This window comes from Anabrus simplex, chromosome 5 (genome assembly GCF_040414725.1).
Source record: "Anabrus simplex isolate iqAnaSimp1 chromosome 5, ASM4041472v1, whole genome shotgun sequence".
NCBI lineage: Eukaryota > Metazoa > Arthropoda > Insecta > Orthoptera > Tettigoniidae > Anabrus > Anabrus simplex.
The window spans coordinates 244,216,829-244,241,788 of NC_090269.1; the positions used below are offsets into that span (position 1 = coordinate 244,216,829).

The window sequence follows — 24,960 nt, forward strand, 5'->3', positions numbered from 1 at the left end:
GCATATTTCGTGCATTGTCTGTGAACACTGCTACGAACCTCTCCGCACCTATTTCACTAATAACTTCAATTAGAATAGAAACAATATACTGTGTAGTTTCCCTTTCCTTGTCAGATCTTATATACTTTTATAGAATATTATTCTTTGATACATCTGTCCATCCATATCTGAAATCAATGCAAGAGCAGTTAAACAATCCAACGTCTTTGTGACAAATGTTTTCACAGGATGATATTAGGCTGACGGATAGCAAAGCTGTGCTAAGCAGGTGGTTACTAGTAGTCTCACAGCCAGGCCGTATTTTCTGAAATGCTCCCGGCCAATATTTTGAATTCAGCACAGATAATGGAGCAGCTGAAGCATATATAGCCTTAGCAACAGCTTCGTCAATGCCACTATCAGTTGCTTGATGGGTATTCTTATGCCCGGATGAAGATTGTTGTGGTGAATCTGCCGTAAGTTGTTCACTTAGAGAAGAACCAGAAGGCTCGGATGATAGCGTAGATGAATACTCTGTCCTTGATACTTTAAAATTCTGCAGCCCAATATTTTCTGACTTTTGTTTTTACTGCGATGCATCATCCAAAGCTACCCATTTAAGTGACAGGAGACAAAGATCGCATCTGATAAGTTGTTCTCTTAATCATGACGCCAGGGCGTTATGATATTTAGTTTTACAATATTTATATGTTGCCTCTGTCTTACAGTCAACCTTCCTTAAATTGAAAAGGTTCCACACCGTTGATCGTGGAGCCATTCCACTAACTAAACGATTCAGTTTGATTTCGTAAGATAGCTCAGCCTCAGCTTAACGTAAACTGAGGCGTGTCAGCACTGTCTATCTTTATATGGACCTGTGACCGTGTTTCTTGATGTTTCTGGATTAATTCTGTTCGTTTCAGTATGATAGCCCCTGATGCTTATGCAGTACATGCTGCTGTATGGTATAGAGGGTTGCGTAACAACTGGATGAAAAGAACCATTCCCACCAGTCTTATAGGGTTTTAAACGGTTTAAAACAACACGTTTATCAGTTCAAGAGCATTAGATCGTACTTTTAGATCTCTAGTCATGTGCATTCCCTAGATCTAAGAAACATAAATGTAAATGTCTACTCCTCTCGTAGCATTTTTCAGTCACTTAGCGCACACTGATATTCTGGTCCAGATGTCTAAAACAGCACTGGTTTTCATCCAGCACATTTTCAGCCATTGATCGTACCCTCCCGCCAGGGAGTACCTCGCCCGGTATACTGATCAACGAAATACCTCTATATTTGTTGTAATCTTTCGTGTTTGTTTGCTTATAGATAGATGCCATTACTGCGTAGTTACAATCATAAGATTCGTTACTTATATTCCATGTTAATCCTATTACTCTCTGCCTTCCTACTATATTTTACCCATTTAGCGGTCAATTTTAATCTATTTCTTCTGCTTATGAAAATGTAATTTAATTACCATCCTTTCCATTTCATTGAGCGTAATATCATTATCATTGCTCTCTTCCCCATAAACTCCACTTCTCACAACTTCTACAGAAATATTGACTTTACGTTGAGCTTTTTAAAAGATTCCTTCCATCTGTGAAGTGATTTCCTGAGATCTACTATCAGTTCACTTGATTTACCCAAAACACTTTCATTTCATTTTGCCCTCGTTTTCTAATATTCTTTTTTACTGTCCAGAAAGGTTTCCCTGCTGCTTGCCCTAGTCTTTCAAGGTTATTACTGAGTATAAGCTGCCTTACTTCATCATTCCACCAAAACGTTCATTTTTTCCCCATCCTGACACACAGTTGTTCCTAGATATTCCCTTTGTGTTGCTATTTCAGCACCCCTGTATGCCACATATTTTCTTTCTATATCCTGAACCTGTTGACTTTACACTAATAATATACATGTAATTCTGTGTAATTTACTCGTCCTGGAGATTCTATACCCTTATTAACCTTATTCATCTGCAGAAAAATTTTACGTTTTTCTGCCCTAGGCCTCGTATTGCTGAGTTCACTACAGATCACATAGTGGTATGTATCATCAGAAGACCATTAGAATACTTGTAGATTCCTAAAATATTTCCTGAGTTCTCAGTCTATTTGGTGGGGGAAAAAGTCCGTTCGTAGCATCATATTTTATTGTTACATGTTGTTTTACGTCGCACCAATTCAGATAGGTCTTATGGCGACGATGGGACAGGAAAGGTCTAGGAGTTTGAAAGGAAGTGACCATGACATTCATTAAGGTACAGCCCCAGCATTTGACTGGTGTGAAAATGGTAAACCACGGAAAACCACCTTCAGGGCTGCCAACAGTTGGGTTCGAGCCCACTATCCCCCGAATACTGGATACTGGCCACACTTAAGCGACTGCAGCTATCGAGCTCGGTAAATGTTATCATATAGAACGCCTAAAAGGTATGCATAGACATTTAACAATGTGGACGGACAAATTACCAGCTTAACTCCTAGCTGTTCCAGTGCAAGGACAGCTATGTTATCGCTGCTGTAGAGCGGGTTGTGGCCTCCCCAGGCTGAATATTCCTTCTGTATGGATTACACTGCAAACGGACTTATGTCTCCACCATATATTATGGACCTGATGACCCTATCCTCACGCGTGTAGTGGTGCTTGAAGAAAGCTTGAAGAATGTATTAAGAAATGATAATCCCTAACTAGCCTGCAAGTTCAGTAAACGCTTTCCATTCCTATTATTTTTCATATTGTCTCCACATTTACCAATCACCCTCCCCCAGGTCTATTTCCAGTTCTCTCACTGAAATCATCCCTTGGCACAATCCTGTCCATTGAGTCGACACGATGTTACTCTGTGCTTCATAAAACTTGTCAACATCTTCATTTATGCCCTCGCATGGTAAGCACACGACACCAGTAATAATAATTATATTGATTTTACGTCTTACGAACTTCTTTGACAGTTTTCAGAGTCGCCAAGATCCCATAATTTAGTTTCGCAGTTGCAGTCAACAGTAAGAAAGAAGTCTATCCCCCGAGGACCCTTTTACATTGGTCTGTTTCCAGATCGACTTTCGCTGTACAGGAGTGAAATCTGGGTGGACTCAGCCTACGTTATTCATAATTTGTAAGTAACAGACATCAAAGTAGCGAGAACGATTGCTTGTATGAACAATGGCTGGAAGGTACTCGGAATGAGGATATAAAGGCTAAATTGAAAATGAACCCGATGGATGAAATTGTGCGTAATAAATGGCTCAAGTGGAGAAGGATAGATTACCGACTAGTATTTTTAAAAATCAGGCCACGAAGGCTGGTCCCATGGTGTAGGGATAGAGTGCCTACCTCTTACCCGGTGGCCCTGGCTTCGATTCCACGCCGGGTCAGGAACTTTTGCCTAGATCTGAGGGCTGTTTCGAGGTCCACTCAGCTTACGTGATTAGAATTGTGGAGCTATCTGACAGTGAGGTAGCGGCCCCGATCTAGAAAGCCAAGAATAACGGTCGAGAGGAATCGCCGTGCTGACAACACGACACCTCGTAATCTGCAGGCCTTCGGGCTGAGCAGCGGTCGCTTGATGGGCCAAGGCCCTTCAGGGCTGTAGCGCCATGGGTTTTTAGTTTTTAGGCCATGTAAGGCAATAAAAGCAAAGATAGATTAAAAGGACAGGGTTAGACTTGGTTTGTAATGGTTTAATGAGGAGAGATGTAGAACTACGGGAGGCAACAGAGTTAGTTATAAGTACAGTAGGAGATTGTGGAGGCACTTACTTACAAGAGGAGGCTACAGCTATGGGGTCATCGATTTCGTTAAAACTTTGGGAGGTTGGTATTCGTGAAAAATGACCAAACACTTGCTCAAAAGTTTGTGCCATTGTCATTTGTTTAACGGCAAAATGGTCCTTTAAATGTAATACCCTCTATACCTGTTTCCAGCTTACGTGTCAGTATCTGTAACACCACTGATTTAGTGGTCAATGTCTCTGACTTCCACTTGGGCATCTAAGGTTTGAAACTCGCCAGCGCCTCACTGTTTCTTCTCCCTCTTTTCATCTTTGCTCATTTGAACTAGGAAAAAAAATTTAAGTTTATTATGTATCATAAACTCTTTTACTATCGTTTCGTTTTCCCACTCATGGCTTCACAAATCTTTCTTGTTTTTCTGTTATTCTCATAATCACTGCTGCAGTTATGATGCGAGGTTGAGAGAGAAAACTATGACTTACAACAAAAAATCAGTACAAATATTATTTAAGTAGTAATGCTACGAATTATTTTAAGAAAGTTTTATTTACAGTGTTATTTGTATAAGTTTGCATTACCTCTTCTTGCCACTTCCACAAATCACTTTCATTTGTCGAACAATCAATCAGTTAACATTGTAAGATAAACCATATCTAAGTGTGATCTTCAATCAAATGGCTTTAAGAAATAGACATTTGTTAGAGGTGGTTGTGGTGATTATTGTTTCTAGAGGGCGTATAACTAGGAAATCATGCTCTATTAACACCACTCGGAGAGAAAAAAATTGAGAGGTCTCGACACTTCAAAGACTGAAACTATCGACCAAAGAAAGTCAAGGCCCACGAAGGGCGTAAATATGAAATACTCCCTTTACCTCGCAAACCTAATACCGTCAGCATCGGAAAAGAACAAGAGTTGACCAAGACAGGTCGGATAGGATAGAAGAATGTGAGGAGCCTAGCATAAGTGAGTGGAAGCAATGTCAGGATGTCAGGACTCAGCTAAAGGCACCGTCGTCGCCAATCCACGCTCCTAAGTTAAGGGCCCCTGGGCCCCTTTTAGTCGTCTTTTATGACAGGCAGGTGATTCTGTGTGTATTATTCTACCATTCCCACCCACAGGGAGAGACATTGATTAGAACGTGGACAGAATTTTGTTTCGTAATTATTGCAATATAATACCGTACCGCAAAATTTCTAACCAAAAAATTAGTGATCATCAATAAAAATAAGTGTATTTTCAAGTAAATTAAACAAAGCCTTAAACGAAAAAAAGAAAAAAGTTAGAGGTTGGCACTCCCAGAACCCGACACCTCATGTGAAAATCAGGGAATTTTGACCACTAGAGGTGCTACCGATAATCCTACGCAAATTGTAACACTTCGCAGGCTAAATTAAAAGGGCTATTTCCTTGATAAATAAGGACCAATGGTACGAGCCCTTGTCACATATCTGTTCATTTATTATATGCTTGTTATTTATTTATTATTAACCACCCAAAGTTTGGACGAAATTGATGACCCCTTAACTGAGGCCTCCGCTTCTAAGCTGTTGTCTCTCTCCTTCTGCTATTCTTTTGGAGACGCGTGTTCCTCAGTAGATCTCCGTAACGACAGGTTTTCATAATGTGAATAAGTGTTTGTTTCTCACTCTGGCAGTAAGATCTGTCTTTTTTTTTCTTTACGTCGCACCGACACAGATAGGTCTTATGGCGATGATGGGACAAGGAAGGGCTAGGAGTGGGAAGGAAGCGGCCGTGGCCTTAATTAAGGTACAACCCCAGCATTTGCCTGGTGTGAAAATGGGGAAACCACCACGGAAAACCAATTTCAGGGCTGCCGATAGTGGGGTTCGAACCTACTATCTCCCGAATACTGGATACTGGCCGCACTTAAGCGACTGCAGCTATCGAGCTCGGTAAAGATCTGTCTGACAGAGCAAGCACAATGCAAGAGGCTTTAAGACAGGGCCGCCTAAACTACGGACCGTAAGCCACATCCGGCCCACCAAAGCTTTTTCTGTTACCCGCCTGTACTGAAGTTATTTCATCATTGTGCAGTTTTATTTTACTGCAGTTTCTAATAGTCATAATAATCAAATAAGTGACTTAACTGCACTAAACGCATAATCATAAAGTTTGTCCTTGTCTTGTAATACTAGGTTAACATCGCCCAAGGTTATGTCATATCATGACAGCCAAACGGGGTCTCATAACACTTTAACGCGGGACCTCTCTTCTCTAGAAATTTGTGCATTTTCTCTCTCAGAGCAGAAAATATAGCTAACATTTGGCCACAACTTAGCCATTTTCCTGCATAGTAAATTAAATCAACAGACATCAGCAACTTATAAAGTTCAAAATACCACGTCCAAACTTCTTAACAGGTGAGTAATTTTGCATTGGCTGTTACACTTAATGTGTCAAACTTGACAAAAGTCGTACAGCGTATAAACTCATTTGAAAGGGCTAGCTAAAACATATTTTGTCAATTTGACATTCAACCAAACACAGCGTGGTGGTGAAGTAAGGGGCAAATGCTTTATAGGGAATATGAAAAACCCAACAAAATGCTATTACACGATATTAAATTCAAGCATTTGAAAAAAACATTCTGCTTATAAATTTTCTACATGGTCATCAACTTAAACTACATTCAAATCGATGCATGTCTGAAGTCTTAATTTGATGCTTTTACGTGCATTTCTTCACAACTCAATGGGAATTAAGTTGTACTCCTCAGTAGTACCCTGGTGCAGATGCGCTTCATTTTGAAATACCCCCAAAGAAATAATAATATGCAATTAGGTCGGGGGATATTGTGGGCCACTCAAAAGGACCCAGACGTCCATACACATGTTTAGAAAGCACTCATTAAGCCGTTCTCATACCGCCATAACGCAATGCGGCATAGCTCCGTCTTGCTGCCACAAGTGTTTGAAGTCATCATGTGCCAGTAAGTGAGGACTGACATCGTTTCGCAGCAGTACCAGGTACATTTCTCCTGTGATGTACTGATCGGAAAGGAAAGGATCCTTCACGATTTTGTGAATGAACTTCGCGGAGAGAGCCTGGCTTCTTCGGATATCAAACACTTTCTGTTTAATTGAATAGCTTGTTTTTTGAATAATTGCATGCACCTTCGGTCCTGGAGGTCCATACAGTTCCCTCATTCTTGGAAGCATTTTTTGACACAGATCACAATCTAACACATTGCACTCGTTTCCCTAAAGGCCCTCTCACTTCCACCAGTGTCTGTAACAATGTACAGCGACAAAAGACAGACGCAGAAGTACAAGAAAAAACTCTCGAAAAACAAACAAACGTAATTAATTTACCTACATAATCACATAATAATATTAAACATACCTATTCAAACATTTGTCCCTTACTTCGCAGCCATGCTGTGTTACGTCTTTAGAAGATGGTTGCCTAGTTTTACTTCCTCTTAAAACAATAATCACCACCTGTATTTCGTTTTGTGTGATTCCGTTAAACTGTACATGATCAATCGCTCAAATGAATTACTGGTCCCGCGTGTAAACTGTTTGGGCGGTCCTGCTTCAACAGGAATTACAACTAAACTCTAACGTGGGAGAAAATGAAGGAGGTTGGCCTCTCCAAGAATGAGGGCATCAACAAAAGAAAAGAAAGGGCCACGAAAAGCTTAGAAATGAAATGACATCCTCATCCTTGCAATGCTAGTACCTTCGGAGTCAGAGTAGACGAAGAGATGATCAATGGAGGTCAGGTACGAAAGATAAAAGTTGGGAGTCTGATACAAGCAAGTGGAATCAATGTCCGACTCAGGAAGAATACCCGTGGTCGCCAATCCACCGTCCCAAGTTCAGATCCCCATAGCAATACCTATTTTAGTCACTTCTTGCGACAGGTAGGTGATACTAAGGATGAACGTTTTTTGCTAGTGGCTTTACGTCGCACCGACACAGATGGGTCTTGTGGCGACGATAGGATAGGAAAGGCCTGCGAGTTGGAAGGAAGCGGCCGTGGTCTTAATTAAGGTACAAGCCCAGCATTTACGTGGTGTGAAAACGGAAAACCACGGAAAACCATCTTCAGGGCTGCCGACAGTGGGATTCGAACCCACTATCTCCTGAATGCAAGCTCACAGCCGCACACCTCTAACTGCACGGCCAACTCGTCCGGTCTAAAGATGAATTATATCGCCCCTACCCACAGAGGAGTAAGTTATATTAGCACTAATCCCTCCTATTGTTCTTCATATTCTTTCAGGTTATCAAAGACCTCAGCCCCCGGAGGGTTCTGGTGCTCACCGGTACCAGTTCCTGGTGTTCAGGCAGAACCAAGTGAACGTGGAGCTGAGTGTACCTGACTCCAGACAACACTTCCGTCTCGATAAGTGGCTCCAAAACCAATCTCAGAAAGAAGGGCTCTGCGAGATATCTGCCGGGGTCCAGTTCAGAGCGCCTTTCTAACACTAAGTAAGAATAATATTGAATTTCAACCAGTGTTTCCAAAACCATGGCTTACGACCCCTAGGGTAACAACGAGATATTTATGATTGGGAAGAGTGTATATATTAAATTACTATTAAATGTATTATTATTATTATTATTATTATTATTATTATTATTATTATTATTATTATTATTATTATTATTATTATTATTATTATTATTATTATTATTATTATTATTATTATTACAATGGCAAACATGGAATTCATTTTATAGCAAGGTATGCAAAAGGAGTGGCTGAAATCAAGAAGAGGAAGAAGCACACGTGGTGGAACGATAACTGCGAGAAGACCTTAGGGGATCGTCTGAATGCCTGGAAAAAGTATTACACCACGAAAAAAGAAGAAGATTTGAAGACGTACAAAACACAACAATCACAAACAGAAAAAATAATACGCAGTGAGGAACGCAAGTATGAAAAGGAACTAACGGAGAAGATTGAACACGGCGTTCATAGAGGTGAGACCCGTGAATACTTGGAATTTTAAAAAGATGATACAAGGATACAAGTGACCTTTCCTTTGCTTTCTAAGAAAATATGGAACTTTTGCAACATCAAATGAAAAACTGCGAAATCTTAGCTAAGTATTTTAACGACCTTTTAAACTCTGAAAACCAGGCAATTCAATCAAAACAAACAAACCAGTGAGCCAAAACCTGCCATCTTCTCCACCAAATCGCGAGGAATGCAAACGCTACATAAAGACATTGAAAAATAACAAGGCTCTTGGTTGAAGACTCCATGATTATGGAACTGTGGAAACATGCTCCAGAAGAAGCAATTGACATCCTACATCAAACCGTTGTAAATATATGGGAAACAGAACAACTACCAGAGGACAGGAAGCTAGCTTTGATCCATCGTTTATACAGTAGCCTACAAGATCCTATCACTATCCATTCTTGAACGACTAGAACAGGAAGTTGAACACAAACTCGGGGAATACCAAGCAGGATTTCGGAAAGGACGATCAAGTGCAGAACAAATACTTAACCTAAAAACCATAATAAGATACCATATGCTGAGAGGTCGAACATATGTATCGACATTTGTAGATTTCAGGAAAGCATACTACTCCATCGACCGTGATGAGTTGCTTAACATACTTGCAGAAATGGGAGTCGATTAGAATCTGCTGAATATAATAAAGGCAACGCGAACTAATACCAAATCTAAAGTAAAATTCCAAGGATGTCTCTCTGAACCCTTTGAGATCAAGACAGGCGTTCGGCAGGGAGATGGGCTGTCACCGCTCTTTCTCAACTGTGTACTTGAGAAGGTAATAGAGGAGTGGCGAAAGACGTTAAAATAAATAAACCATTACAAACCCCTAAGGATTGGGACAAAGAAAAACGGAGTGAAAATAGATTGCTTAGCGTTCGCTGATGATAAAGCCCTGATGACAGAAAATTTCGAAAGTGCAACAGAACAGACCAATGTGTTGAAGGAAATAGCAGAACAAACAGGTTTACAAATTTCCTTTTAAAAGACAGAAGTAATGTCGAACTTCAAAGACGATACGGCATAACTAAACACCAAATATGGAACTATAAAACTAGTCAATATGTTTAAATATCTTGGGGAATGTATCCAGCAAAATGGACTTGAAAAAGAGGCCATAACAGCAAGAATCAAAAAATGGAAGTCACTTTCCAAACCACCCTCAACATATACAACAAAAAGTGCTTTTCGCTGAACACAAAAATTAGTCACTACAACACTGTAATCAAACCACTATCGCTGTATGTATATGAATGCCTTATCCTGTCCGAGAAATGCTTGCTTGCGGATTTAGAGAGGAAAGAAAGAAAGATCCTACACACCATACTTGGCCCAATCTACAAAAATGGCATCTATATTCGAAAATCTAGGCAAGAAGTATACTCAATTGAGAAGAACTTTCGCAATTATCTCGATTTCGTCTCGGTCTGTTCTGATATTTTGCGTCAGTTTTCTTTTCTGTATTGTTCACCACAATGGTGTTTGTTGTATGTTTTCTTACATTAGGTCGTTCTGTTGTCAGGAAATCTGATGTCGCTAGCAACAACTAATGCCTCTCCTCTTAAGTATGTGTGTGTACATTGGAAATACCTTGTAGGAATAGACCAACAATTCCTAGGGCGTGTTTGGGAACCAACGGAACTTCATCACGAATTATTATCAATGATACTCTTCAAAGTAGGTCGACTTGTTTTGAATATGGCCTGATAGTTAGTACTGACGTGTCAAGGATAAGTACAGGTAATGTGAACAGGGAATGAGAGGTCCCCGCCACTCAGAAATAAATTTGCAATATGTAAAACAACCTTGTTTTTCATCGTAAAAAATGTGGCATAATGTTCTGTAAAGGAACGTTTTGTCGGTTTCACCTCGCTCTGAGCCACTTCTGACTGCTTGAAAAATGTGTTTAACGTAAAGGGAAGTTGTTGAAAGTTGTTACAAAATATTTCCACTGATAACTTATTTATCACTGTATACTTTGTGTTAGTTAAGAAAAAGGGATGTCAACAACAGAAATAATATGACGTAATGATTTATCTGACTTGCGTGTAACAATCACTCCATGAATACACCGTACAAAAAATATATACATGCTTCACACTAATGACCTATTCGTGATGTTTCTTTACGCCATCTGGGAAGTCTTTAAATGTCAATACACTTACATTCACTGCTCTGTCAGAATTCTATCGACTGATATCTTGTTCATCGCATTCTAAATGTATGCTAATAATACATGATGTTATACGTCCAGGAAAACAAAATACTAATATACTAAATATTAACACAAATTATAGATCGTTGTTAATCTTATTATTTTATCTGGCTTACGCATGACAATCATTCTATGAACACAGTATACAAAGAATATATCATCGTTCCGCTTCGAAATACCGTTATGTGAGGATGTTCAGGGAAGAAATACTGACCCGCAGCACATGCATCACTAAAATTCGTCGATATGTAGTTCATGCAATATTAAACCTTAGAAGACAGAACCTTTCTGATCAGAGTTCTAAGCTGAAATATTATCGCATACGAGTTTTCTAGGCGCAACGATGATATAAATGCTTCTGTTGATGTTTCTTGGCGCCATCTTGGAAGTCTGTGAATGTCGATACATTACATTTGCTGTTATGTACACCAACACTCTCATTTGTTGGTAGATGTCATTTCAACCAGTTGAGAAAGAAAGACAAAGCATAGAGGTCTCTAGCAAGATAGAGAACTCCTTTATTTACCAATATGACAGTACTGAACGTAACATCGATATTTTGAATTTTTCTTCTAACTTACATTTTAAACAAACAATGTCGTTTAACGTAAACGGAAGTTGCTGAAAGTTGTTAAAAATGTCTCCACTGATAACTTATTTATCACTGTAGACTTTGTGTTAGTTGAGGAAAAGGGATGTTGACATCAGAAATAATATGACGGAAGGATAACTGGCGTTTGCATTAGCAGTTGTATTTATTTAGACCAGTTTTATTAAGAATATATATAACTAACTTTTCAATTATGATTATATTGACCCGTTATAAAGCAATGTAATTTATAGTTAGCGCGACTGAATACATTTTAATAATCGTTGTCGAAATTCGCGAGCGAACTTGAGTAGACAAGTGAATGGAGGGGCTCGCCAATAACTTCATTCGCGACAATAGTGTCGTGCGTGCAAGAAGTTTAGGAACCGTTGCATTACAGTTTTCTTTATGACATCGAATGAAGTACCCCGACTTGATATGAGGTAATCAGTCTCCTCAGGTAGCTATGATTACCTCGTATAGTTTAAGGTACATTAGTCATTTTGATAAAGAATACTCCACTGTATTCGCAACGTCAGCAATCTGTACGTAAGGTACAGTCGCTTAAAAAATGCATATATGATAGGCCTATGGGACAGTTTCCCAGAAATAATAATAATAATAATAATAATAATAATAATAATAATAATAATAATAATAATAATAATAATAATAATAATAATAATAATAATAATATTGTTGTTGTTATTATTAGTTATTGTTATTGTTATTATTAGTGTTATTAGTGTTGTGTAGTGCCCCGACGGTAAAGTAAAAGCCGTATTCAGGTGACGTGAACTCCCACTCAGAGACTATGTAAACTCCCTTACGGAGACAACTCAGACATTTACTTCCCACTTTGCTAGACTAAGGATTTGCTATACGAAATGCATAGCTGTCGTTAAAAATGTTTGGCTACTTAAAATGTAACATTTAATTTGCAATTTTATTTAAATACGCTGCTCTTTTAACGAATTCAAACCTATATATTTCCTTCAGAAAGTATTCTTGACGTAAGTGTAAAATATGCTGATATCTAGTTATGATCTTTGTATTCATGCTGATGGGAAATTGTTGCTGGATGCTTCGGATCTTAGCACTTGAAACTGTAATACTGTGTGTTTTGTGACAGTAGCATAGGGACTCTTCATGATGTTGCTTACGATGGCTGCGATAGAAGGAGGCACTGAATTTGGAATGGAATGATTTAACTACATTCGTGGTTTATTTTAATTCGCCAATATGGTGTCCCTACAATGCAGGGGAAAATGCAGCTTCGTCAAAAATGGAATAGGGAACATGCATGATCCGGGGTTTTAATTAAAAATATGCTAATCTGATTCAAAATTTCATGCAGATTTCAAAAATGTGATCAGAATGTACAAATAATAACTCCAAACGTGATAAAAATCTACGAAAATGTCACGTCACGCAAGCACGCGATCTCATTGGTCTGACGTCATCGTACAGGTTGACTGAATTAGCAGACGAAGTAACACATAGTGTGCTGTGAGAAGCAGGATACACTTCGCGTATTTCTACTTTGCGTTAGTGTCTAGTATGGTTAAATTCGAGGTCTATACATTGGATAATAATCTGAGTGGTATATTTTAGACTTAAAATGAATCCTGCACAGACAGTGAGGCAGAAAACTTATAAATGGTGTAGAGTTCCGATGTGCAATAGCACATCGCATACCATACCAAACAAATTGTTTATAAATGTTCCAAAGACGCTAAAACTAGGGAGAAATGGATTTTGGCGAGCCGGAGAAATGCTGGTGATATATCGGAAAAGTCTACAGTTTATTTTTTTTGAAGATTTTTAACGTAAGATGAATTTGTTTGAATTTTCAAATCACTTTTCCATGTCAGCTGTTCTAGTGATACAACTTTAAATTTTAATGTATGATGCTTTATTTAAGTGCTTCAATTACATCTTGGAATATGAAAGTAAAAAACAGGGCATTAAATAATGCTGATTATTAAAGTATTCTCCAAACCTAACCTATGTTTTGGGTGATCCATGTCAAGATAATAAATCAAAGGGGTTATGAACCATTTTGACAGCTCTAATTCTACCAATATATCTTGGCATGGGACAGTTATGTATGTCTTTATTGAAGAGCTTAATTGGTAAAGAAATTTAGGCTATATCTAAATACTCTATAATGTAACAAAGAATAGGCGTGTACATCATGAAAGGAAACAACGTGAATTTAACAAATGTATAACTCTACACAAAACCAATGCTTGTCTGTTGGGGTCTTATAAGTTAACAATACTCAATTATAATAATTATCATAATATTAATGAAATAAATAACATAATTGCACACAGGTGAAAATAGTGATGTAGGTGTTTAAAATATTATCCAACTTAGCCTAAGTTTTAGGTTATACAAGCCAAGTCAATAAACCGAAGGGTAAAAATACCGCGCGAGTTGGCCGTGCGGTTAGGAGCGCGCAGCTGTGAGCTCGCATCCTGGAGATAGTGGGTTTTGAACCCCACTGCCGGCAGCCCTGAAGATGATTTTCCGTGGTTTCCCATTTTCACACCAGGCAAGTGCTGAGGCTGTACCTAAGGCCACGGCCGCTTTGTTCCCATTCCTAGGCCTTTCCTGTCCCATCGTCGCCATAAGACCTATATGTGACGGTGTAACGTAAAAAAAAAAAAAAAGTAAAAGTCACAGCACCCAAAGACATTCCTGTATTGAGCGACTAAAATGTCACCGGGACACTTTTCTTTCCTGATATGCTCAGCTTGTTAAAAGCCAAATGTAATTAATGTTATTGACTTCACGCCCCGCTAACTACTTCTACGATTTTCGGAGACGCCGATGTGCAGGAATTTAGTCCTGCAGGAGTTCTTTTACGTGCCAGTAAATCTACCGACACGAGGCTGACGTATTTGAGCACCTTCAACTACCACCGGACTGAACCAGGATCGAACCTGCCAAGTTGGGGTCAGAAAGCCAGCACCTCAACAGTCTGAACCACTCAGCCCGACTTGTGAAAACTAGATGAAGTCATATTTATCTTTATCATGTTTAACTTTTTCCCTCCACAAAGATATTTAATTCTCTTTCATGGGCCCTGGAAGTGGGTAGGCCAGTTGTCCCAACCATAATTATATATTTTTTGGGGAATGATAGATTATAGCCCTATAGTACTATGATCTTTCTTTCCTTCTTTCTTTCTGTCTTTTTTTCTTTCTTTCTTAATCAGTGTATGCTTCAGGGTTGGTTTTCTCTCGGACTCAGCGAGGGATTTCACCTCTACCACTTCAAGGGCAGTGTCCTGGAACGTGAGACTTTGAGTATGGGATGGAACTGGTGAGGAGGGCCATTACCTCGCCCAGGCGGCCTCACCTGTTATGCTCAACAGGGGCCTTGTTGGAGGATGGGAGGATAGGAAGGGATAGACAAGGAAGAGGGAAGGAAACGGCCGTGGCCTTAGGTGCCTGGAGGAGAAGTAGGAAAATACGAAAAACCACTTCGAGGATGGCTGAGGTGGGATTCGAAACCCTTCTACTCAGTTGACCTCCCGAGGCTGAGTAGACCCCGTTCCAGTCCTCGTACTATTTGTTTTCAACTTTCATGGCAGAGCCGGGAATCGAAACCGGGCCTCCGGGAGTGGCACACATTAACCACTACACCACAGAAGCGGACTAGTACTATAATGCTACCTATATGTTTATGTTAGTGCTGAAATCCGATTTCTTACTTTACTAATGCTGAAAGCCCGAAAATGCAATGTTCTTCTTTAATAGGGGAATCAGTCTAGAAGGAAATGTTGAAAGTGATGTGATATCTATCCAGGTTCGTTGTTATCCTAATACTATGGGTTACAGTACATTGCACGTATATAAAAGACGCCACTTACAAACTTGCTTGTTATCCGCGAATTTCTTCGGCCACAAAAGTCACATTTTTCAAGAATGATGACATCTACACATGGTAGATTGTCTGACTGTGCTGTTTCGAACCTTTCTTCTGTCATTTCGAAGTTATTCGCGATCGTGAATAATAAACAATCTGCTTTTAGCAACGGCTGATGCACAACGGCTGATAGAGCTCCATGCGGTACTGGATCGTGACGTCACAGCGCGCCGCTTACGTCAGAGGCCGTTTCACTCGCCTTGCGGAAAGGCACTATTAAATATTTTTTTTAATGGTAGAAAACAAGGCAACATACCACAATGTAATACGTTTACGTACTATTTCATTGGTGTACTTTTCAAAAAAAATATTTTTGAAAATGATGCATGTTCCCAATTATCGCAGATGTAGTTACAAAATTCATTCAGCTTGTCATATTTAGGTTTCGAAGCCATTAAATCATCTGTGAAAGAGTAGCTTATGTCTTCAATTTGCAGAAAAGGATGTACAAAGAAATAGACTAAAAATGTCTCCATTTCTGAACACTTTACATACTCCAAGTCCAGTTTTGGGCGTAAGTGGAAAGTACACAACGTATAGTACACAGGGGGAGAATTTTACGTACAGCACTATGCAAAGGTTGTTTAAAATCACAGACGATGAATTCAGATCGAAAACGTAAGTCCTTTGATTTACAAATGTCTTCGAATTTAGTAAATGAATATATGTAGGTTTCAGCCTGTTTATTAGACAATAAAGCATAAATAAGTGACATGTAATGTCCGTTTATAGCCATATAAGAAGAGCATTTGAAGAAAGAAAGCAAGGCAGTATTGAAAAGTTCTATCGACATACACTTTGTCACGCGAACAGAGAAATGGTAAATTTGTGCCACAAAAAGTATAATAGTGTCACTTACATCATCGTTGTAAAGTTTAAAAACTTCGTTTTCATTAGTTTTATGGCATTGACAGCGTCGTGCACATCAGACAATGACTCCGGCAATGGTGTCAACGCAACTTGCTTCGTGTTCTGTTCGTTGCGCCGAATGCAGGTAACATCTGTTGTTGTTAACGATAATTCATTTCCGCCAGGCTGAGTGGCTCAGACGGTTAAGGCGCTGGCCTTCTAACCCCAACTTGGCAGGTTCGATCCTGGCTCAGTCCGGTGGTATTTGAAGGTGCTCAAATACGACAGCCTCGTGTCGATAGATTTACTGACACGTAAAAGAACTCCTGCGGGACTAAATTCCGGCACCTCGGCGTCTCCGAAGACCGTAAAAGTAGTTACTGGGACGTAAAGCAAATAACATTATTATTATTATTATTATTATTATTATTATTTTAATTCATTTTCATGTTGATATACTTCTATTATCAATACTTTGGAAGGTTTTCCATGTAGTAAAGATTCTTCCTCTCTCATTTTTCTCTTTAGCGCATTATAAACACTTTGGCAGTTCAGTGTATCATCTGGATCATGGTTTTGTTCGAAATTAGTTTTAGAAAATTCTAACTTATATCCAGACTTGAAATTCCGTAAGTATACACTTTTATAGGTCACGTCGTTTTATACAGCACCAACGGCACAAACCATCCTTTTCTGCATGTTTAAAATTAAATGTGTACCTGTTTACAACCATGAGATTATTCCCATTTTGACTAACCATAACCGATGAAAACGAATGCAGCGTTAACTTGCAAACATGTAGTACGTGCGGGAGTTTACGTCCCGTGTACTGACGGGGTTTACGTCCCTGCTCCACCGGACTTTATATTTCTACAGTATTCTTACTTTTCGAGAAGGGGACAACCATGCCAGAGCTTACTATCGGCCGTATGGTGTATGAGATCTATAGATATATTTGCTGTGGGTATCCACAGGGATCGTATCTACATGAGAGGTTAGATGTATATTGATAGTAATTAAAATTCTCATAAATATTAAATGTGAGGAACATACAATACAACGTGCTCATTCCCTTTTGTCTCGAGCGATTATTCAAAGAACAACGACACAGTCCAACTCAAATGGACAAAGCAACAGCATCCTTCCTTTCTTTCTTTCTTTCTTTCTTTCTTCCTTTATTTATTTATTTATTTATTTATTTATTTATTTCTTCTTAATCAGTGTACCCTCCAGGGTTGGTTTTTCCCTCGGACTCTGCGAGGGATTCCACCTCTACCGCCACAAAGGCAGTGTCCTGGAGCGTGAGACTTTGGGTTGGGCGATACACTGTGAAGGAGGACCAGTACCTCACCCAGGCGGCCTCACCTGCTATGCTGAACAGGGGTCTTTTGGGGGGGGGGGGAGGGATAGACAATGGAAATGGAAGGAAGCGGTCGTGGCCTTAAGTTAGGTACCATCCCTGCATTTGCCTGGAGGAGGAGTGGTGAAGCCACGGAAAACAACTTCGAGGATGGCTAAGGTGGGAATCGAACCCACCTCTACTCAATTGTCCTCCCGGGGCTGAGTGAATCCCGTTCCAACCTTCGTACCACTTTTCAAATTTCGTGGTAGAGCCGGAAATCGAAACTGGGCCTCTGGGTTGGTACCTAATCACATTAACTACTACACCACAGAGGCGAACAATAGTAGTTTATAACATTTTTATAAAGTCAAGCAGAATAATCCTATAAATATGTTGGACTAAATTCATGACGTATTTTCGTAACATTAGATGTAAACTGTTGTTATTTTCGTGGTACTATATTACAGTGCGGTGAAATTACTATTTCCCTATTATTATTATTATTATTATTATTATTATTATTATTATTATTATTATTATTATTATTATTATTATTATTATTATTATTATTATTATTTCATGCTTTCTCTTCAAAACAGGCAAACGGCACGTGAACAGCGATCACCAAGAAGAGTACACAAGAGTAAGATATTTACTGCACCTGCAAACAGCCAAGACCACAAGCAATAAAGCATTTATCTAAAAGTTTATAATGCTGTTTAAAACTATACACCTGTATTCCTTCTCCAAGACTACCATGTTCCCTCGCCCATTAACATTAATTTTTTCTCTATTTGGAAGCCAATGAATGAGAAAGTGCTTTAAAATATTATTGATATCGGGGCTCGAAATCGTACCGTTTGCTCCCTGACTCTGTAGGTTGACTGATTCTGTCTCAATATGTACATTCGAAAGGGGTGGTAGATAACTTCTTCGGTTGTCTCGCCTGTATCACTTTCGATTGTACTGTATTTTGGTTGATGGTTAACCCGTAAGAGAATGTACCAGGAGGTTTCCTCAGATTTGAAGATACTCAAGGCTTGGTTTACACGACAAGTGGCGCAACTTAGGGTCTGCAAGACCTGCAACGCAGGAGTTAAGAGGCCCGCAGACTTTCCCAGAAGAGAAATGAGCACTTAACCCTCAACTACGGACCTTAACATTTTGTGCGTAGTTACTGACGTGAGGTCCCACGCACCACTGCTTATTTATTTATTTATTTATTCGTATCAGAAGCATACATTTTACATTGCATAATGGTACTTAATGACATACATATCAAATAGTGTCTGCCCAAAATTTTGCCAAATTACGGGCATTAGGTGTTGCAGCCATCAAGTCCTCTATTGTGCAACTTAAAGGACACTTACTACAGTTCATGAAATGGGCTGTGGTTTGGTCTTCACCACATTCGCATTGCCTGGATGTGCCAGGAAAGCCCCACTTTACCATATTGGTTCTTGATCTACCAACCCCAGTGCGAAGCCTGTTCAGCGATTTCCACGTAGACCAATGTTCCTCGTGTCCTGGGGGGAGATGTTCAATTGGTAGCATCCAATCAGCAAGTTGAGGATTTCTAGTTCTCCATAATCTCAACCGTGTGGATTGGGCAGATTCGTTTAAATCTTCGGTTGTATTCAGGAAACTCCTCCTAGACCTCAATCTTCGGTGGGCAGGTTCATATCCATTTAATGGGTGTGCACATGAGGCAAGTGCTTTAGTTCTCTCATTCATGGATGCAACTTCTCTTCTTATATCTGGTGGGGCTATTCCAGCCAAACAGTAGATTCTATCTCGTGGAGTTGGTCTCAAGCAGCCAGTAATGAGTCGACATGTTTCATTTAGAGAAATGTCAACTTGTTTAGCATGACTTGATCTGTACCAAACAGGGCAAGCGTACTCTGCAGCGGAGTAACACAGAGCCAAAGTGTTAACGTTGAGTATTAACTATGCATTCTAATAAAACACACATTACTGAATTAAAATTCATAAAACATAACAGCATAATAGCAATATTAAAGCATCAGAAGTAATGTTACTTGCATGCTTGCAGCTTCTATGGTACGAAACGAAAGGCTTCGGAAATGTCCGAGTATTCGAAGTCTGTAACACACATTTATATAACTACATCCTAAACTCATTCTTCACACAACTGACCATATTGGAAGGTGCTTAGAATAATTATCACACGCAATAGAAAAAAAAAGAGAATACTTCCTAACACCTTATAATCGAACTCCTCTCCAGAAATTTTTGTTTGGAAAACATGAGTCCATCAGTATTGTTTTTGACAGTACAGGATAATCACGCATATGCCAATACAAAGAGAATGCCTGTACTTTAAATGCAAAAGTAAAAGTAAACTCATGTCCTCGTCCCGAGATGGTGCAGCTCCTTTCTAGCACACTTCTAACAAAGGTGAGCTGCATGTACCATTTCGACCATATGCCAGAACTCCTGTCATTTTGAAATTTTTCCCAGTAGTAGGAATTGAACCCGGGCCTGTGAGATGGCATGTAAAAGCGCTAACTATTACACTACCGAAGTGAACATTTCACAAGTGAGGAATATAAAGAATCTCACTTAATTACATAACTGCGGATGTGGGGTCCCAGGGACCGAGCTTTTCCAAGTCACTTTCAAAAAGCACTGGCAGCTTTGATCAAAATAGGAACACAGAGAAGACTGAAAATTAGGAAACTAAACAGAGAAAGAGATTTTTAAGACCACTGAGGCAAGTGAAGGGAGGAAAATTCGGGGCTGAATGGTCCCAGGGACCTCAGGTCAGTAGTTAAGGTTAATTTTACCCGAATGCCACTCTGCATGGGAAAGATAACATCCTGATATTGTTGTGCAATAGACCGAAAAAGATGTACCATTCGTAAGTATTGTAGAGTGACTGCCAAATAGTTGTATTTGGCTAAAGTCATGGTTATTGTGTTGAGTCTACCTAACGCACAGCCGTCTCTCGTAACACGAGCGTCAAGCTTTCTCAAAAAAGGTGATTTTTTTACAACCTGCTTTACGTCGCAACGACACACATAGGTCTTATGGCGACGATGGGATAGGAAAGGCCTAGGAGTTGAAAGGAAGAGACCGTGGCCTTAATTAAGTTACATCCCCAGCATTTGCCTGGTGTGAAAAAGGGAAACCACAGAACACCATTTTCAGGGCTGCCGCCAGTGGGGTTCGAATCCACTATTTTCCCAATACAAGATGACAGCTACGTGACCCAAACCGCACAGCCATCTCAAAAGAGAAAAAAAAGACCTGCACCAAGTTATTATACGAAAAAGCTCTGAAATTTGGTAATAAATGACGTGTGGCCTCCGGAGAAGCCTGGTGCAGGTCTTTTGATTTGACTCCCGTAGGCGACCTGCACGTCGTGATGAGAATGAAATGGTGATGTAGACGACACATACACCCAGTCTCCGTGCCAGGTGAATTAACCAATTTTGGTTAAAATTCCCGACCCTGCCGGGAATCGAACCTAGAACCCCTGTGACAAAGGCCAACACGCAAACCATTTAGCCACGGAGCCGGACATGAAATTCACCAAAATATCATATTTTAGACCTAATTATTCGTATTACTGTTTCTTCCTTAAAACGACCATTTTCGAAACTCTGACATATGAAGAACTAGCCGCGAAATGGTATGTCCAAGACAGACTCAGCGAACTCAGCCTCTTCAACGTCGAATGTGACAGCCACTGACGTCATTGAAATCGTCAATGCACTTGCGCCCCAGAAAGTATACTGTACATTGTTGTCCAGTTTCCTTAGACTCTACTGTGAGTACAGAAAAGTTTTAACAATTAAAAAGGGAAGTATAAAAACAAATATTTATTTATGTAGCATTTCAATCCTTGCAAAATATCTCTTCTTAATCTGTTTACCCTCCAGGGTTCGTTTTTCCCTCGGACTCAGCGAGGGATCCCACCTCTACCGCCTCAAGGGCAGTGTTCCGGAGCGTGAGACTTTTTTTCTGCTATTTGCTTTACGTCGCACCAACACAGTTAGGTCTTATGGCGACGATGGGACAGGAAAGGCCTAGGAATGAGAAGGAAGCGGCCGTGGCCTTAATTAAGGTACAACCCCAGCATTTGCCTGGTGTGAAAATGGGAAACCACAGAAAACCATCTTCAGGGCTGCCGACAGTGGGGTTCGAACCCACTATCTCCCGGATGCGAGCTCACAGCTCTGCGCTCCTAACAGTACGGCCAACTCGTCCGGTTGCGTGAGACATTGGGTCGGGGGATACAACTGGGGAGAATGACCGATACCTCGCCCAGGCGGCCTCACCTGCTATGCTGAACAGGGGCCTAGGTAGGGGATGGAAAGATTGGAAGGGATAGACAAGGAAGACAGAAGGAAGCGGCCGTGGCCTTAAGTTAGGTACCATTCCGGCATTTACCTGGAGGAAAAGTGAGAAACCACGGAAAAACACTTCGAGGAAGTTGAGGTGGGAATCTAACCCACCTCTACTCAGTTGACCTCCCGAGGCTGAGTGGACCCCGTTCCAGCCCTCGTACCACTTTTCAAATTTCGTGGCAGAGCCAGGAATCGAACCCGGGCCTCCGGGGGTGGCAGCTAATTACGCTAACCACTACACCACAGAGGCGGACGCAAAAATATTTAATTTTAAAAATAAATTATGTAATCAAGTACTTAGTTTTGTAGCAATTATATTACCAGTCTAGCTAATAACCGGTGTATAACATTTATACCAGCTTTATACACCATTTATGTGCAACTTGTTGCTAATAAACCGTGTATAAGCCTCCTGTGTATACCTCTGTCGTAGCTATACACTAATAATAATTTCGTGTGGCTATTTCTAGCCGAGTGCAGCCCTTGTAAGGCAGCACCTCCGATGAGGGTGGGCGGCATCTGCCATGTGTAGGTAACTGCGTGTTATTGTGGTGGAGGATAGTGGTGTGTGAGTTGCAGGGATGTTGGGGACAGCACAAACACCCAGCCCCCAGGCAACTGGATTTAACCAATGAAGGTTAAAATCCCCGACCCGGCAGGGAATCGAACCCGGGACCCTCTGAACCGAAGGCCAGTATGCTGACCATTCAGCCAACGAGTCGGACATAGATACACACTGAATTGCTTATACAGACAAGGACCCCTTGTATACGCGTTGAGTAGCAGCGAGTGGCGAAAAAGTGACAAAGAATAATCATTGTGTAATTAGTTTAGTGGTATTTATTGTCTGTAATAATACAATCGTGGCCAAATATCCGACCAAGCACACTGATGATCTCCACGATATTTTTAACATAGAAAACATAGAATATTTAGAGGCTATGAAGGCTGGTAATGTTGGTAAAATAAAACATTTTATAAAAGACGGAGAGACCCATTTCTCCTGGATGACGAAAATCTTAAAATGAAATGTCTATTTACAAAGGAGTCTGTTCGAAATTTCATTATCACAGTCAGAAATGACATAATGTGTAGTGCGAATAGCACTACGGACACGGGCGTGGAAAGAGGTTAGTAATTATTACCTGTGACAATTATTACTAGCAAGAATCATACACCGCTGAAATATGTGCACTGCCGTTCTGCATGTCCCGCCGTTGTACCGTTTCTGTTGTTGTTTATTCGAAAATTCTATTCGTGCTACCAGAAAGGTTTTGCTCCGAGATAACCAACAAAAGCCATCATAAAGGCGGTGAATGTGACGAAATACGCCAGTGAACTGTATGACGAGATTCCTACAGCTTGGAACAAGTGTATACGTGCAGTATAGTAATATAATGCGTATACCACGTTTATTAATAAGAAAAATATGCAACGCTAATACAGAGTTTATTCAGTGTATAATTATACAAGTGTAAAACAGTTGTAAAAGGATGTTTCATTAGTAAGATTTTAAATGGATATAGGTTCCATTAAAGTTACGCTTACCGAGCTCGATACCTGCAGTCGCTTAAGTGCGGCCAGTATCCAGTATTCGGGAGATAGTAGGTTCGAACCCCACTGTCGGCAGCCCTGAAGATCGTTTTCCGTGGTTTCCCATTTTCACACCAGGGAAATTCTGGGGCTGTACCTTAATTAAGGCCACGGTTGCTTCCTTCCCACTCCTAGTCCTTTCCTGTCCCATCGTCGCCATAAGACCTATCTGTGTCGGTGCGACGTAAATCAACTTGCAAAAAAAAAAGTTACGCTTTGCGGGCGGAGTGGCTCAGACGGTTAAGGTGCTGGCCTTCTGACCCCAACTTGGCAGCTTCAATCCTGGCTCAGTGCGGTAGTATTTGATGGTGCTCAAAGACGTCAGCCTCGTGACGGTAGATTTACTGGCACGTAAAAGAACTCCTGTGGGACTAAATTCTGGCATCTCGCCGTTTCCAAAAAAAAAAAAAAAAAAGCAAAATTTTTTTTGCTAGTTGTTTTACGTCGCACCGACACAGATAGGTCTTATGGCGACGATGGGACAGGAAAGAACTAGGAGTGGGAAGGAAGCGGCCGTGGCCTCAATTAAGGTATACCGGGCGAGTTGGCCGTGCGCGTAGAGGCGCGCGGCTGTGAGCTTGCATCCGGGAGATAGTAGGTTCGAATCCCACTATCGGCAGCCCTGAAGATGGTTTTCCGTGGTTTCCCATTTTCATACCAGGCAAATGCTGGGGCTGTACCTTAATTAAGGCCACGGTCGCTTCCTTCCAACTCCTAGGCCTTTCCTATCCCATCGTCGCCATAAGACCTATCTGTGTCGGTGCGACGTAAAGCCCCTAGCAAAAAAAAAAATTAATTAAGGTACAGCCCCAGCATTTGCCTAGTGTGAAAATGGGAAACCACGGAAAACCATTTTCAGGGCTGCCGACAGTGGTGTTCGAACCTACTATCTCCCGAATACTGGATACTGGCCGCACTTAGGCGACTGCAGCTATCGAGCACGGTGTGTAGAAGTAGGCCTAATTAGTCGGACGTAAAGCAATTAACATTATTATTATTATTATTATTCTTATTATTATTATTATTATTATTATTATTATTATTATTATTAAAGTTACGCTTGTCTCTTCTGTAGTTAATTTGTTTTTTTTATAGGTTTCATATCATTTTTTTTTTCACAATTGGCTTAACATCAGACCGACACAAGTATGTCTAATGGCGACGATGGGTTAGGAAAGGCCTAGGAGTGGTAAGGAAGCGACCGTGGTCTTAATTAAGATACAACCTCAGCATTTGCCTGGTGTGAAAATGGGAAACCACGCAAAACCATCCTCAGGGCTGCCGACGGTGGGGCTCTAACCCACTATCTCCCGGATGTAAGCTCACAGCCACGCGCCCCTAACAG

The 24,960-nt window shown here is 40.4% G+C and overlaps 1 protein-coding gene across 1 annotated transcript in view; it reads left to right on the forward strand.

Moving 5' to 3' along the window:
- LOC136874473 (protein D3-like) overlaps positions 1-18,351 on the forward strand; it is a 35,971-nt gene extending 17,620 nt beyond the window's left edge. Inside the window, exons 4-5 of the mRNA XM_067148103.2 lie at positions 7,969-8,177; positions 18,249-18,351. Coding sequence (XP_067004204.1) covers positions 7,969-8,171 — 203 coding nt within the window. The 3' untranslated portion in view covers positions 8,172-8,177; positions 18,249-18,351. The remainder of the gene's footprint in view (positions 1-7,968; positions 8,178-18,248) is intronic.
- The last annotated feature ends 6,609 nt before the right edge of the window (positions 18,352-24,960 follow it).